This window comes from Sparus aurata, chromosome 23 (assembly GCF_900880675.1).
Source record: "Sparus aurata chromosome 23, fSpaAur1.1, whole genome shotgun sequence".
NCBI lineage: Eukaryota > Metazoa > Chordata > Actinopteri > Spariformes > Sparidae > Sparus > Sparus aurata.
Window position 1 is genome coordinate 27239305 of NC_044209.1, and position 14933 is coordinate 27254237.

At 45.0% G+C, this 14933-nt stretch overlaps 1 protein-coding gene across 4 annotated transcripts in view; it reads left to right on the forward strand.

Annotated features, from left to right (window-relative positions):
• The window catches only part of LOC115575975 (shisa family member 6), an 86140-nt gene that overhangs the window by 66358 nt on the left and 4849 nt on the right, over positions 1–14933 (forward strand). The window contains exons 6-8 of one of the 4 annotated variants that reach the window (XM_030408423.1): positions 4819–4881; positions 5796–5816; positions 8367–8525. In XM_030408423.1, coding sequence (XP_030264283.1) covers positions 4819–4881; positions 5796–5816; positions 8367–8525 — 243 coding nt within the window. The remainder of the gene's footprint in view (positions 1–4818; positions 4882–5795; positions 5817–8366; positions 8526–14933) is intronic. The other 3 variants (XM_030408425.1, XM_030408426.1, XM_030408424.1) reach the window with 3 other exon arrangements.

Here is a 14933-nt window from a genome sequence, read left to right on the forward strand (position 1 = left end):
ACACACACACACACACACACACACACACACACTCGCCAAGATCTCATTACTGCACAGGACGAGACAAAAACAGGACAAACTTTCCTTTGTGATGTGTTTTTTTTCTTCTTGTGTCGTTTGATTCTGATAAGAAGTCTCTTCGTCGTAATGATGATGAATTGTAGCTGTTTTGGCAAAAAACGCAATGAATCTGCTCGGATTAAACTGCCTGTTCGTCATTTTCAGATCATCAGATTGTAAATGAATCTCCTGTAACTTGACATTTTAGCGTCTGAGTTGTGAATCCCGCTGCCAGTAAAAGTCCTGAGTGGTTTTGAAGGTGAACAACAGCAGGCTCTCGCTCTTTTCTTTTCTGTCTCTCCATCACGCTCATGGATACGCACAAGGACAAAACGAGGTGATCCGTCCCACCAGCGGGTCCACATGGTCCTCCGCACTCTGCCAGCATAATGACATAGCGTGGGCTCTCTCCGTCGCCAGCGTCTGTCCGTCAGCCTCCCCAGAGCGAGGCGTTTAAAATGGATCTGGGTCACAGTGGGATCCCCCCACTCCGTCCACCCGCCGGAACCTGGAAGCGTTCGATTCATTTGTGACGGGGCCGCCCTGCGCTGCTCCTGCCAATCCGTGTGACACACTTAACCGTCAGTGAGAGCTGCTGCATTATGTATTAACACTTAGCAGGTGCGTTCCCCTCCGCGTCCTTCACATAGCACGGAGCTTCATCTCAGCTGGACTCAGGATGCCAAACGCTTCAGTGTGAATGATAAAACTGATATTTTGGAAGAAGTCCCCTGACATTCCTGCTCCACTTTTCTCGGTCAAGTTCCTGTCGTCGTGCGACGGTTTAAACCTTTAACACCAGCAGCTGTGAAGAAAATCAGAGACTTTATCTTCAGATATGTTTCTTTGTGTACTTAATACATCAACAACTACTAAAATACTGCAGAGACAGATTCTCTTTAAGTGTGTAAGTCGGCTGATATTCTGCATTTTTCTTCGTATCAATAAAAACCAATGAAACCACCAAATGATCAGGGAGTTTGCAGCCGTCGTGAAACTATGTGAAGTTTCAACTTCGCTGCCTTGCGTTGCATTGTGGGTAAACATTATGAACTGAGGTGTGGTGGAGGGAGGCAGCAGGTATTTTAAAAGCATGGAGACATTTCAGACACAAGCTGTGTTGCACTTAAAGGACATTCTGGGGAGAGCGTCCTCGTTACTGCGATATTTATTCTTTATCTCTCATATTTATTCCTTTGCAATACCTCTACTGCTTCTTGATACTCATGATAACATACAGATGTCTTTGTTTTCGTCCTTGTTCCCAGCAGAATGTCTGTCAGTGAAAGCAACGTAAACATAATGTTACCTGCAGCATCTCCGGTTTCACTCCAGCTTGGGGCCCTTTTGTTGCCTCTCTGCTGGAAATGCCCCCAAAGAATTTCTTTAATAATTAAAAGAATTGGTTTGGAATGAAAGGACTCGACTGGTCTGCTCACAGCCCAGAACCTCAGCCTCGTCCAACACCTTTTGGATGAGGCCGGAGCGCCGACAGTGAGCCAGAATTCAGTTTCAGACCTCACATCACTGCAGCCAGGCACATAAACATCTGAAGGACGGACTCAAACCAAAGTAATGTTCGGGAATGATCCGGTGTCTACATTCTTTTCCTCAAACAGCACAGGTTATTTTGTCCCTGCATGGTTTTCATGTTTATTGGCTCTGTCAGATTTTCTGCACATGTCAAGAGTTTGTGGAAACTGCAAATGCAGAGTGACAAACAGCGGAGAGAGACTGCTGCCACATCCACCGCTGCTGCAACAGACGGTCGTTTATTGCAGCAGCGGTTGGACTCAATTTCATCAACCGACCTGTCATCCTGCTCTGCGCAAAAAAACAGAAAACCAGTCAGATTCTGGTACCTGTAGCTCTCCTCCGACATAAGAACAAACAAAGAAATACAAGTGTGAGCGTCAGACGGCCGTCGATGATTTTCTAGTTTCTTTTCAGACTTCTTGCTGCAGTTTTTTTGTGGTTCCACTTGAGCTCAGGTGACTTTGGTCTGACTCGAGCCGCAGAAAATAACTGTACTTGCTGTGAACACGTTCCCGTTCGACTGCTTCGTGCGGGGTGATTGCTCACTTTCCCCCCCGAGGCTGATTCACACCGGTCGAGTACTTGGACCAGACTCTTCTGTGAAACGTACCCCTCCAATAAACAAATGTCGTTCTTTCTTTCTTTCTCCTTTTTTCTTTAGTGCCCCAGCTGCTGCACGATACCAGCAATAACCGTCAGATATCCCACATAAAGAGGATAATTGGATCACGGGAATGTAAAAACCCTGAACCAGAGATTACCTCCACGGGAAGAAAAAAAAAGCATCCTCGCTCGGTGATAAACTCGTGAACCTCGGTTTAAACACTCGCGCTACATTTTAATGTGTGAAATTTTACGAGGCTGTCGTTTTCCTCTCTGCTGTGGAGGGAGAGAAGAAAAAAAATCAGTTTCTGCAATTACACTGATAGTAAAAAGGTTGTTATTTATTCGGGAATTTAGCGCGAGCTTTCTGTAGCTGTTATAATTGGTCCCTTGATCAAAAACCTGTGTGATTGGGAAAAGAAGCAGAGTACAGCTGCAGGCTGGAAACGGACCGAATACGACTTGTTTTGTAATTATGCTACGCAGCCACTTAAAACCATTTAACTCTCAGTCTTTATGTTCCTCCGTTCTCCGTGAGCTGGAACATAAATTTCACCACGGCGAAAATATGTGAGATTAATCTTCATACGGGCTTCGGATCTGAGCGAAAAGTCAAATAACATCTGTCGGAAATGTCACACGGAGCCGCTGGGAGAGCGTCATGATTGAAACACACACACTGATCTTTAACAAGAGCAGAACACACAACCTCCCCCCATCTAAAGAGCTCATATCTGTAGTTTAAAGCCATCAGAGCTGTGTTTTTATTGTCTTTAGCACCCTTAGAGGATGATAGATGAACATATTTAAATGCAAATAAGCTACAAGTATCACATATCCATGTTTTGTGCACGCCGCCGTTCAGAAAACACCCGCTGTAATTGAATAAAGGCGATATTTCCACTCTCTGAAATTATTTGAACTCGCCATCGCAGCTCGGTGATGGAGGTCTCAGATGATGCCGCTTTGTTCTTCTAAGTACTCGAACAACACGTAACGATATTACTGCGACATCAAATGACTGCGCCGCAGCAAAAGATGGATCACCACGAGCTGTTTCCACGTTCCCAAATAAAAGCGGCTGTAATCAATCATTTTGGAGCAAAGCAGTGGTTCGCAGTGGATTCTGTCAAATGGAAGAAGAAGGAAAAAAAAACGCTCACAGGCCCGTAACTGAGCCGTGACAGTTTACTGCTCACTTGAGACACGGCGAGAAAATCAAAGCTCTTCTATCTGAAAAAAACAGCCGACGCTGACGGAGAAGTCGGCTGATACTCCGTCAGCCAGGCGTGTGCTTGTTGTGCTCGACTCACAGAGCGACTGTCCTTTTAAAAACAGTCCGTTTGCTAAAATCCCACAACACATTTTTCACCCACTCGTCCGCAGCGACACAGTATCTGGACGATGCACAAAACTGTGAGGGTCAGAAAAGGCAAACAGGGTTCAGAAGGGTTCGATCTAAGACAGAAACATCTGGGAGGTCGTCGTTTGAAAAAGGGGAAGGCACTCGATCGATACAGTAAGAGAGCGCCACCACCATCAGACTCTTTCTGAAGCCCGTCAACAGAAGAGCGATATCGTGTTTCCAACGGAGAAAAGTCTTCAGTGTTGTGGATGAAGTAAACTCTCTGGTTCTGATAGAACTGATGCTTCTGAACCTCTTGTGACTGAAACCACCGCTGTAGCTGCCAGTAGTTCCTCATTGGACTCTAATTGGTTCGAACAGCTGTGTGTTCGGCTTACGTAGCTACATTTGCGAGATCACATGATCCTGTTATCTGACAGATAACATCTTCCCAGGCCGGTCTCATGAAGTGAGGTTTGGTCCGGTTGATTCTTGGCGCGTTTCTATCTAGTGGCAGCAAGAAAGCGATTGCACCATAGACCAACAAATACCCGGTCTGAAGTCAGGGCTGCAGTCTTTTTCTTGCTACAGCTTCCTCAATCAAATAGTTGCTGTGTCTCAGTTCAGGGTGTGCATCCTCTGAAGGACTCGCCTTCAAGGTCTTCGAAGGCGAGTCCTTCAGAAAGACCTCGTTTACCGTGTCAGACGTTGTTAAATGTGACGGTCTAGCCTTTGGAGCATTTCCTGTTTTCATGTTTACCCTTACGTCACGATTTCTGCCGCCCAGGCCCACGAAAGTGACGATCTCCGCCACGCAATGTCGCCATGTTCTCTCTTTTCGGGTGCACAAAGAATCTTGGGATATGTGGGGCCACGAAGGATAGTAGAGGTGCATCCTCCAAAAAGACGGAAAAGAAGGTGCATTTGGATTGGGTCAGCCTTCGGGCGCCATTGTGACTTAATTGGCCTTCAAATGCTCCTCCAAGGATGCAGACCCTGAATTGAGACAAAACAATTGTTGCATTTGCTCATGAAGAAAGTGTTTGAATTGTGTATTAAACAAGTGAGCTGCTGCAGCTTCAGAGGAAAGAATTGTTATGTCTTGGAAACCATCAAGGTCGAGAGAGAAAATCTGTTTTTGATTGGGTTGATTTGATCGAACTGACCCTTCAGCGTCAAGGCGAAGGAGCTGCCTGATGAGACGTCTGATTTTCTTCTCGTCACTTGAACCTGACATGTTGAAATGAACTCTGGGTATTTTTTTCTCTCCACAGGAAACCACCACCATGAGTACCAGCACAGCCACCTGGATCTGACGGCGCTCACACCTAAACTGGGTAAGAACACGAAAAGCACACGTCGTCTCTCCGTGTTGTGTCGGGTTGTTAGAATAAAACTTCTGTGTAGCTTTTTTTTATTCTTCTCTGACTTTTAAACAACAATAACTGACCTGACTTCGACTTTCCCCATAAACGATCTGCTTCATTATCCGTCTGTAAATGAAATCAAACCAAAACAATCCTCGCGATGGACCGTTTCCAATTTCAAGGACAAAAAGTGTTTCTTTTCACGGGGAAATTAAAAATCCGAGGAGCCGATAAAGAAGTCCTCTGAGAAAATGAAAAGCAGGGGTGGGGGAGAAAAAAAAGTGTCTGATAATCAAAAGATCATCTGCGCAGTTTGCCGAAGAAGTTATTGAAAGCCCAATTACTGTTATTGCATCCCATCTATTCCTCTTAATGTGATTTTCTGTGAAAGGGGAGCAGCTCTTAGTGTGGAATCACTGAACGCTCCTGCGACTAAACGGCAATGAAATGAAACACCGTGTAATTAAAGAAGGAATCAGGCCTCGACTCGACACAAAAGAGAAAAACCTTTGATATTCTAAAAAACCCACAGAGGTCGACTTTTTTTTGTGGAAGCGTTTTTTTTTTTTTTTTTCACAGAGTCCTCGTACAAACCCTCCCAGCGTTAATGGAGCGCCGCCGTCCACGTTCTGCCACCTTTTCACCGGGGAAATGGGTTTCAAAAGTACTTCCAGCGCCAAATAAAACCCTTCAAACGGCGCTTCTCCGCGGCTATTTAGCATCCGACAAAAGGGGGGTTGTCGTGTCTGTTCTGCATAATTCAAGAGTTTTTTTCCTGGTTAACACATTCTTGTAATATTTGAACAGCCTCCCTGGTTTATGGGAGGTTTTGACTGTGCACATTGATTGTCATTGATCCTTTCTTTCTCACTTGGATTCGTTAGCCCACAGACAAATGAGATACGGTAAGTGATACACATACACATGGTGCCTATGTGTATTTTTTCCTTTCACCTTTCTTTCTCCAACTTCTATCATGTAGAGATGAGTTGATTTCTACCTGCACACTGGGGGTCATTTTTTTAAAAATTCTCCTTTTTCTTTCTTTTCTTTTCTTTTTTTAAGCGCTTGTGTATTTTTTGCAGTCACAAAACTTCACGCTGCTGCATCACAATCCATGACCTTTAGTCCAAATCTGCTACAATCTCTCTCTTCACACATTTTCACTCCACCTAACCGGCTCAACACACACACACACACACATGCACACACACTCCCCCTTCTAACGCCATATGTTTCCTCGGTGTTGTGTGTCCCTGTCCTCCTCCTCGCTGCGCCAGTAGTCGCCCCCGTCCTATTTTTAAATCCAGCACCAGAGTCCCTGCCCGTATCCCAGCACCTCCCCACCCGCTGCGCCTCCTGACCCATGACTGGGCGTCCCAAATACCGAAGCCACGGGAGCTCCGGCGCAGTGCGGGGAGCCTGTAATGGTGCCACGCATGTCACCGATGGCAGACGCACAAACCGTTAAAGGGAATTTCAAGATGAAGCAGCTGACAGATGTGATTTGCAGCCGGCTCAGAATCACAGATTAGTGCGTTTTAACGACGCTACGACTCGCCAACATTCGGTTAAACGTAACCTTTTTAAATACTCAGGGGAGCGTCACCAGACTCCATTCAAAAATCAGGGATTTTAATGTTTTTTTGCCTTCCACCGCCAGAAAACTGTACGAGCAGTTATGAAGGAACATGTTAATCTTTTTAGTGCCGTAAGTAAAGTGATATGTCTCACTAAGTAGTTACTAAGTAGTCCCTGATTACTTCATCGTTATGACAATTAGCTGTGACCCCAAGTTAAAACCAAGCTGCTGCTTCTCTTGATAGTGAAGAACTGCTAACGATCAAGTAATTAATGAGGCGTCGCTTGTTTGTGCCGCTGGTTCATAGTTAAAACACAGAAGCATTGTTGAGGAACCGGATCTGAGGCGTTCTTTCGGGCCCTGATCCAAATATGGGCCACAGTTCATTTTCTTCTCTCGTGGGCTGGATCTGGCCGAGACCTGGGCCGGTTCTGGTTTATCTGGGCTGACACGAGTCCATGTTGCGGCCTGCTTATTATTCAGATCCATTAAAGGGATATTCCGGTGTAAATTTAATCCATGGTCTAACACACCGTGAAACTGTGTTAGACTCCCTCTCGAGAGATCAAGTTAGCAGACCGCTAATTTACGGAGTTTTATCAACCTCAGAAACGACCGCACGACAACAATACACTGCAGTAAATGGATCCAAATATAAACCGCCACCAAAAAGCCACAAATAATGCTCAGAACAGCACCAAACTTCAGCAACAGTACAAATAGGGTCTCAGCACATAGTCCGGGGCATCTAACCTCCGCTAGCTTAGCTGGATTTCTACTGAAAAGCTGACTAAATTTACCTCTCTTCTGCAGCAGCTTCCTGTTGACGGGAAGTCCCGACGAGTCGATTACCGAGTGCAGTAGAGTTCCGCGGCTCATGGATGAAAATGTATGATTATGACTCCATGGAAAAGCAATCAAAGTTCATATGTGTCTTACCTGCCAGTTTATAACAGTTATTATCGAGAGCGGACAGGGAAAAGAACGGAATTGAGCATTTCTAACCGCACTCGGTAATCGTCGCGTCGGGACTTCCCCGACCCGGAAGCTGATGGAGGAGAGTTGAAATATGTTTTTAGCTTCCCAATAGAAATCCAGCTAAGCTAGCGGAGGTTAGATGCCCCGGACTATGTGCTGAGACCCTATTTGTACTGTTGCTGAAGTTTGGTGCTGTTCTGAGCATTATTTGTGGGTTTTTGGTGGCGGTTTATATTTGGATCCATTTACTGCAGTGTATTGTTGTCGTGCCGTCGTTTCTGAGGTTGATAAAACTCCGTTAGCTAGCGGTCTGCCAACTTGATCTCTCGAGAGGGAGTCTAACACAGTTTCATAGTGATTTAGACCATGGATTAAATTAATACCGGAATATCCCTTTAAACGAGAGCGGACCGTTACCTAGTTGATATCTCAGTCGCTAACAACTAGTAGAAGTTGCTTCTTCTGTCCAATCAGGAGTCCAAAACCCCAAAACATTTACTGTCATCACTCACAAAAGAAAAGCATTTTGAGATGCTGAAACCTGTAAATATTTCTCTTTTTCTGCACTGCTAAAGTTGGCGGTTAATTCACTTTTGATCGACTTTTCGTCGCAGCTTCAAATTCAGATTTCAGTTCACAGTCGGTCTGAACGCAGCTTTTTAGAAGCAGATGCTACGCGGTGGTTCCCTTTAACACCCCGACACGTAAAACCAATCAATCTCTGAATCCCTCCTCTAAACGGCGTCACCTCCAGTCTCTCACTCCACACTTCTCTCCACATCACACCTTCTCTACCTGCCTTCCTCTCTCTCTCTCCTCCAGTAACGACTCCCAGTGTATAACCCTTATTTCTGACTGACTGCAGCGCACCGCTTCCTCCCCCTGTCCCCTGTAGAGAGACCCCAGCGGATGAACAACATCCTGACCTCAGCCACGGAGCCGTACGACCTGTCCCTGTCCAGATCCTTCCAGAACCTCAGCCATCTGCCGCCCTCCTACGAGCTGGCCCTCAAGTCTGACTTAAGTAAATACTCCTCCTCCCTCCACAGATTAAGTAGGTGGTCCTTCATTCGTCCTCCATCGCCGTGTTCTGCCTGATGCACCCACAAAAAAAAAAAAAAAAAAAGAGGCGGGAATGACGTGCCCCCGCGCATTAAAGGGTCGCCGCATTCACCACGTCCGGCCCGGTGAAACATCTGAATGTCCATTACAGAGACATGCATCATGATAAGTATCTCCAGATGTTCGGCGCCTCATCACGCAGGTCGCCCTCTCACTTTTTCACCTTTTTCCGGGAAATAAACTTCCTTTTTAAAATGCATGACGCGGCGCCAGAGCCTCCATACTCATCTCCATCCCCTCATCTCCATCGACTGACAACTAATCGGTGTGTAATTTGGCTCCATCTGCAGCCCATATCATGTTGCTAATGTCTCTTAATGACATATTAAGGGCCGTTTTCTCGCAGCTGAATGGCTTCTATACCGCAACAAGACGGCGCTTTTAATATCTCCGGCAATGCAGCAGTTCATTATCTGTGCCGTGGCATTTGACGTGGATGATGTGGTTCTGACCTCGTGACCCGGCATGCCCAGTTTTCTTTTAGATGAGATGCATGTGTGCTGTGTTTGTCCAGGTTTTTTTCTGCTTGTTGATGTATCCTTTAATAATCCAGGAGACACATTTTGGCAAAACAAACCAAAAGTGGACGATAGTAGCAAACAGACAGACGAGACAAGCGGCTTGAACGAGAGTTCGACTAATTTAAAAAGTTCCTTCGTCGTAAAACATGTTTTGCATGTTTGTCTGATAGGAAGGCAGAGTTTCCAATGTAGCTTTATCTTGTACATTATTCCAAAACCTCCCCAAAAATGTTTAAAGATCTTTAAAGATGAAAAGATGAATCTTCCCTTTGTGCTCGTAGTTACATCCATCAGTTTCACACTTACAGAGTGATGCAGTTTTGATCCAACATTCAAAACAGACGTAAAGATGAAGAGTGTTTTCACATTAACCCGTTTGGTCGGTTCATTTTTGGCGTGAAGGCAAAAGTCAAACCACACATGAACCATCAAGAAAGCAATCTGAGCAGCTCACACATCCACGTGTATGTACGTCACTGTGAATTAAAGACTGTGAGATGGTTTTTGGTGTGACTGATTTCACCATGTTGGTGTCGTTCTTACTAAATCATAAGTAGTGTTGCTCCAACAGAGTCAAAGTGAGTGTAGGACGAGCTGTTGTGTGACTTATTATTTTCCATTTCTTTTCCACTTTGTGTCGCTGTTTGGTAAAGTTTCGGTAACAGAAACTCTTTGTTACGTCGTGAAGTTGCATCTTCATCTGCTCTCTTTCCTCCCAGAGTCGCTCAGCTGTATCTTCATGGCGGTCAGTGACGTCTCGGACATCATTAATTCTGATCTTGGAGGAAATGCATCAACACAGCGATGATCAGATCGTGCAAAGATTTCCCTGATCAGACAGTTTGGTTGTGTTTTTTGTCGCTCTCTGTGTTCTTCAGCAGCTCACCTCATTAAAAGTGAAACACAGCAGCCACCCTCCTCCTCCTCCTCCTCCACCTGAGATACCTTCATCGGTTCATTATTCAAACTATATAAGTCAAGTTGCAGTTCCCACTAATAACGCTTAAAAACATTTTTAGCTGTTTGTGACAGCAGAGGACATAAATACGCACATTTAAAGCATTAAGTGACTTAATGTCAGTCACCACAACTTTAATTTTCTGCATCGGCTCACACGCTGGAAAAAATACATCTTCTAAAATAAGTACAAACATTTTTTGTCTAGAAATGAGAAAAATACACATGATTTTGCCTAATTTTCATTTCTTGCAGATGAAATGTTTGTAAAAATGACACCAGCATGTGTTGTGCAGCTTCCTCTTTGCACAGGATGGTTATAAATGTGTTTTTCAGACGTTCGAGGTTCGATTCGATTGGTAAAATGATAACTGGAGTTCGGTAAAGTCAGCTCAGAGATCAGTAACAGAAGCAGTCGGCCTGATGCTCTGTTGCATCCTGGTTTGAAGTTTAATGGACTGAAAACATTTATAGTTACACGTCTTTCTTTCATCTTCGGCTCTTCTGACGACACCGAGGTGCGCAAAAAAGCAAGAATGCATCATCTCGTCCTCGACGTCGAGCTCTGGAGGGTTTTATGCAGACGTGGTTCAAAGAAACCCTTTAAAGCAGCAGCAGCAGGAATATTTTATAAAACCTACCATATTTAGTGACTATTTCCGCTTCAGATGCTCCACTTGAGACACATCCATTTTTCATTATATTCTTGCGTCAGTGTTTGAGATGGATTCAGAGCGATGAGATCGTCGGAGAGAGACGCTTCAGGTTTCAGCTGGACTCGTCTCGCCTGAGCATGAAAACTCCTTCAAGACGTGTGAAATCTAATCGAACGGCACATTTCTCCGTCTCACAGCTTGTACCTTCAGACTCTTCAGACTTCTTTGTGACACGCTCAAGTAAACACGCATTGAGCGCGTGCCGCTCGGCGCGCCGCCACGTCGCCCGTTTGTCAGCTGAGTGAAAGCACCGACTGTGGAAACACACTGCGCGCTCGCGAGCCGTATTATGTTGTGAGTTATCACATTTAACACATTTGTTGACAGTAAATCTTTTCCCGAGAAACATTTCCTTTAGCCTGAAGCGGCTCACATCGATTTATTCTTGTTGTCCACACACAGAATACTCGTGCCGTACTTTTTCTTCACAGCGTTATTTGCGGAGACGATTTCCAAATTGCGCCGCGCCGCTCTCTGTCCTTGACTCTTAAGAGAAGTTAGACAGAAAGCCACTTTAAAAAGTGCCATCAGTGGTTGTGTGATAGAGGAAACATGCATCGGTGCAATCTCCTTTCAGCGCGTTCAACATTCGTCTTTTCTACGTTTTTTTTTTTTTTTTCTCTTCACTCCCTTATCAACTCGGGGCTTTGCTCTTATCTCGCTGGAGCCTTGTACACACACAGAGAATCACAGAGATGAATCACGGCGAACTACAAAAAAGAGCTTTTCGAATTTGAGACGGGAGCCCTGCGGAATTTGTCAAACAAGCGAGCGAAGTCGTCCCCTGACGGAGGCCGTTTCACTCAGAGAGGAAAAAAAAACATTTTACTGCAGGTTGAAGCGTGAGTGAGGTCTTTGGAAACAAGCCTAAAAGTAATATAATTAGTTGCCTTTTAATGAAACCATCTGGAGAGCTGATGATGACAAAATTAAATTAGTATGGTTTATTTGCAGTTTTAAATGATCGTGTGTGTGTGTGTGTGCAGACTGTGTGTGTGCAGACTGTGTGTGTGCGACTCCTCTTCCGTCCTGCCGTCCTTCAGCGATGTCAACGCGACAGAGATGGAGGACGCTGCTCTGAAGTAACCCCAGCTCCTCTGCAAAGAGGAGGAGAAACAAATCTGTTATCTTAATCGCACTAAAAGGGATCAAAACACCTCCGGAACAAAACAAGTCGCCCGTAAAACGAAACAAAAAAAACAAAACATGAAATGATATCGCCGCGTTTACCCATTTTAATTCCAGCGCTCCGGCTCTAAAGATCACTTTATAATTGATGTTCCACCAGTTTCGCGGGTTTTAGTGCATTATATGATTACAGGCTTCTGTGATCAATAGCTGACACATAAATAAACCGGCTATATTGAATCTAATCTAGCAGAGTGGGAGCTGGGGGTTTAATTAGCCGTTGTTAGCAATTTACTGTGTTTGTAGCTCCGCTCCACGTTTGGGACCCCTTCGCCCCCTTCGCAATCATGTTAATTGTAAAGTGCTGCATTTTATCAGCGCCGCAGAGATGAGATCGAGCGGTGTTGCACCGCCCCTGCTAAATCATTTCAGTCACTTAAAGTGTAAACAGTGAAACAAGTGAACGCTCGTAAAGAGCAGGTCCTAAATCAAGCGGTGGTGGAGGCCGGGCCGCAGGAAGAGGAAGTGTGTTTGTGGGTGGACGTTTTGAAATTAATATCACAACTCTATTTAGCTCAGCGGTAGAGAGAGGGAGGCCCACTTCACTCTGATTAAAGTTGGACCCTGTTTTCCGATCGGCTCCGCTTTAATTTGCTGCTAATTACAGCTAATGCTAACTGCCTCCATGTTGTCATAATAAATGTCAGAGTGTTTGTACATTAGCTCAGTGCAACTGTGACGTCGTCCTCAACACTCTCCGGCTCTGATTCACAGTTTTCACTGACTAATTACTTCCACTCACTCGTGCTTTACTGCTTCAACACTCTGGATGCCTATCACGGATATATTATGCAAATTTATAACTGAGATCTTTGAGTGACGTTTGATGTCTCAACAATACAGTTTGGGCGGACGAGGAAACCGGAAGTACAAAAATGCTCAGTCATGTCTTCGTTTGAGGACTGCAGCACTTTACAACGAGTGATAAAGTGATAATGAAATCATTTTACTAACAAACATCATATCATCCCTAAAGGTCCTGTAACAGTCGGGCTCTATCTGTCGTTGTTGCCATCAGTGGGCATGAAACCTACAAAACAGTCGTTTGACAAAAGCTCTAATTTCCTGCCGAGCTTTTATTGAAACTCTAACACCGATAAACGTTGGATATGTAGTGACATCACTGAGCTTATGGTCTGGTTAGGTTGGACTGGTTTTGGATTATAATACCCGGTTTAGTCGCCACAAACATGACTGGAAAATGTCTCGATGCCTCCTTGAAAATATCCAGAGGTTTCACTCTTACCGATGTTGTAACAGCGTCTTGAACAGTGGTCTCTGGCTCGGCAGCCTTCTTGCTGTAACGCCACCACCAGCTCGATCTCCTCCTGTCATTTAAACATAACTGTGGTTTGCAGAAACTTAAAATGAGGCATTTTGTTCTGGTGTTTGGGACTCTTTGAGAACTTCTGTCTCTCTCAGTGATACTGACCTATTATTGGAGCTCTGGGCCTCTGCGCTGTAGATCGTCTGTATATTTGTAGCCTCTGGTTGAGTTTGGTTGACATTTCCTGCCATAATGTCACATCTAACCAGAGCCCTTGAGGGAGGGATGCTGGAGCACATCGCCACAGGCCACAGTTGGGCCCCTCCGTCATTAAAAATGCGGCGAGCGGTGGACATGAAGCCCCTGATGGAGGGACAATAAGGTGACCTTCTGTATCCAGGCTTGACATCTCTCCCAGAGAGCCGCCGAGCATCCAGACAAACAATTCCCATCATCCCTCTTCTCCCCAACTCGCTGAAGCGTGAGATGGTCCTAAAGCGGCCGTTCGACCTCTGTGTTCTGCGATAATTAACTACCGCAGAGGTAACGACCCCTCAGCCACCGCGGTTCATCACCGAGCTGCTGTGGTAGCGTCCCCCCGTGAGCCAGCGCTGCCAAAAACAGGTAGAAAGAAGTGTGCTGAGAGCCGATTTGCCGAGCTGTGGTTAATACAGCCGTGAACGACTTCGCCATTAGGAGCGTTTGTGCACCCGCAGAGACACAGACTCGCTTTTCTGCCAGAGGAATTAAACAACCGGCCGAGCGTTCAGGCACAACCGGCTCATGAGCCGTCGAGTTATCGCGGCGGCCTGATGAGTCCTCTCCACGCTGAAGGACAATGATGCTGATGAGAGTCTGCTGTCCTGTTGTTCGTGATGCAAAAGGACAAAACCATTTTGAAAACAGTTTGAATTGGACTCTTCGGCAGCGCGGCGGTCTCATCATCACGTCATCCATTCAGCAGCAGGCAGCAGGTGGAGGACGGAGATAATGGAGACTGATGAGTCGACATTATACTTCCAAATGCTTCTCAACCGCTCACGTTCAGTCGGCGTGTTTGCACAGCAGGGTCGGAGGGATTACTTTAATACTGTGATGAGATGTGGTGAGGTAATCTAAAGTTACTATCAAACATGCAATTAAAACAAGAGAAAATAAGATTACTTTAATTTGTAATTCTGCTGGTAATCCCTCTTTTTAACTCACTGTTTTCGTATCCTAGTTTTGTAATCCTGATAATTTGTTAGTGAGATAAAGGAAGTCTGATTTGACCAAATGTTCATTTCTGAATGTGCAAAATTAACTTTATATGCACTGAAAAAGATCCTTTTTTAGTCTAAGGTGCAATATTTCCAATATTTATTAAGTAATCCAGAAGTTTTCTGAGTTAATGTAACTTCATTTGATGTTGATTCATGTTATAACTCTGCATATATATGACTCACCCCTTTACAACCTGGTTATTCCTTAGTGCTACTCTTATGTACCATCAGGATCACATGTGTCGCTTGTTGATATTTTGTAGAAAAAACGTTCAGAAACACATCTCGACATGCTTTTGATTTCCATTTTGACTGAACAACACTAGAGACACACGTCCAGTGTTCAGCGCTGCATGCGGACCGTCTTGAGAAAATGCAGGGAGCTCCGGCAAAACTAAACAGGGTGCTTTACTTTGTAACGTGGAAAAT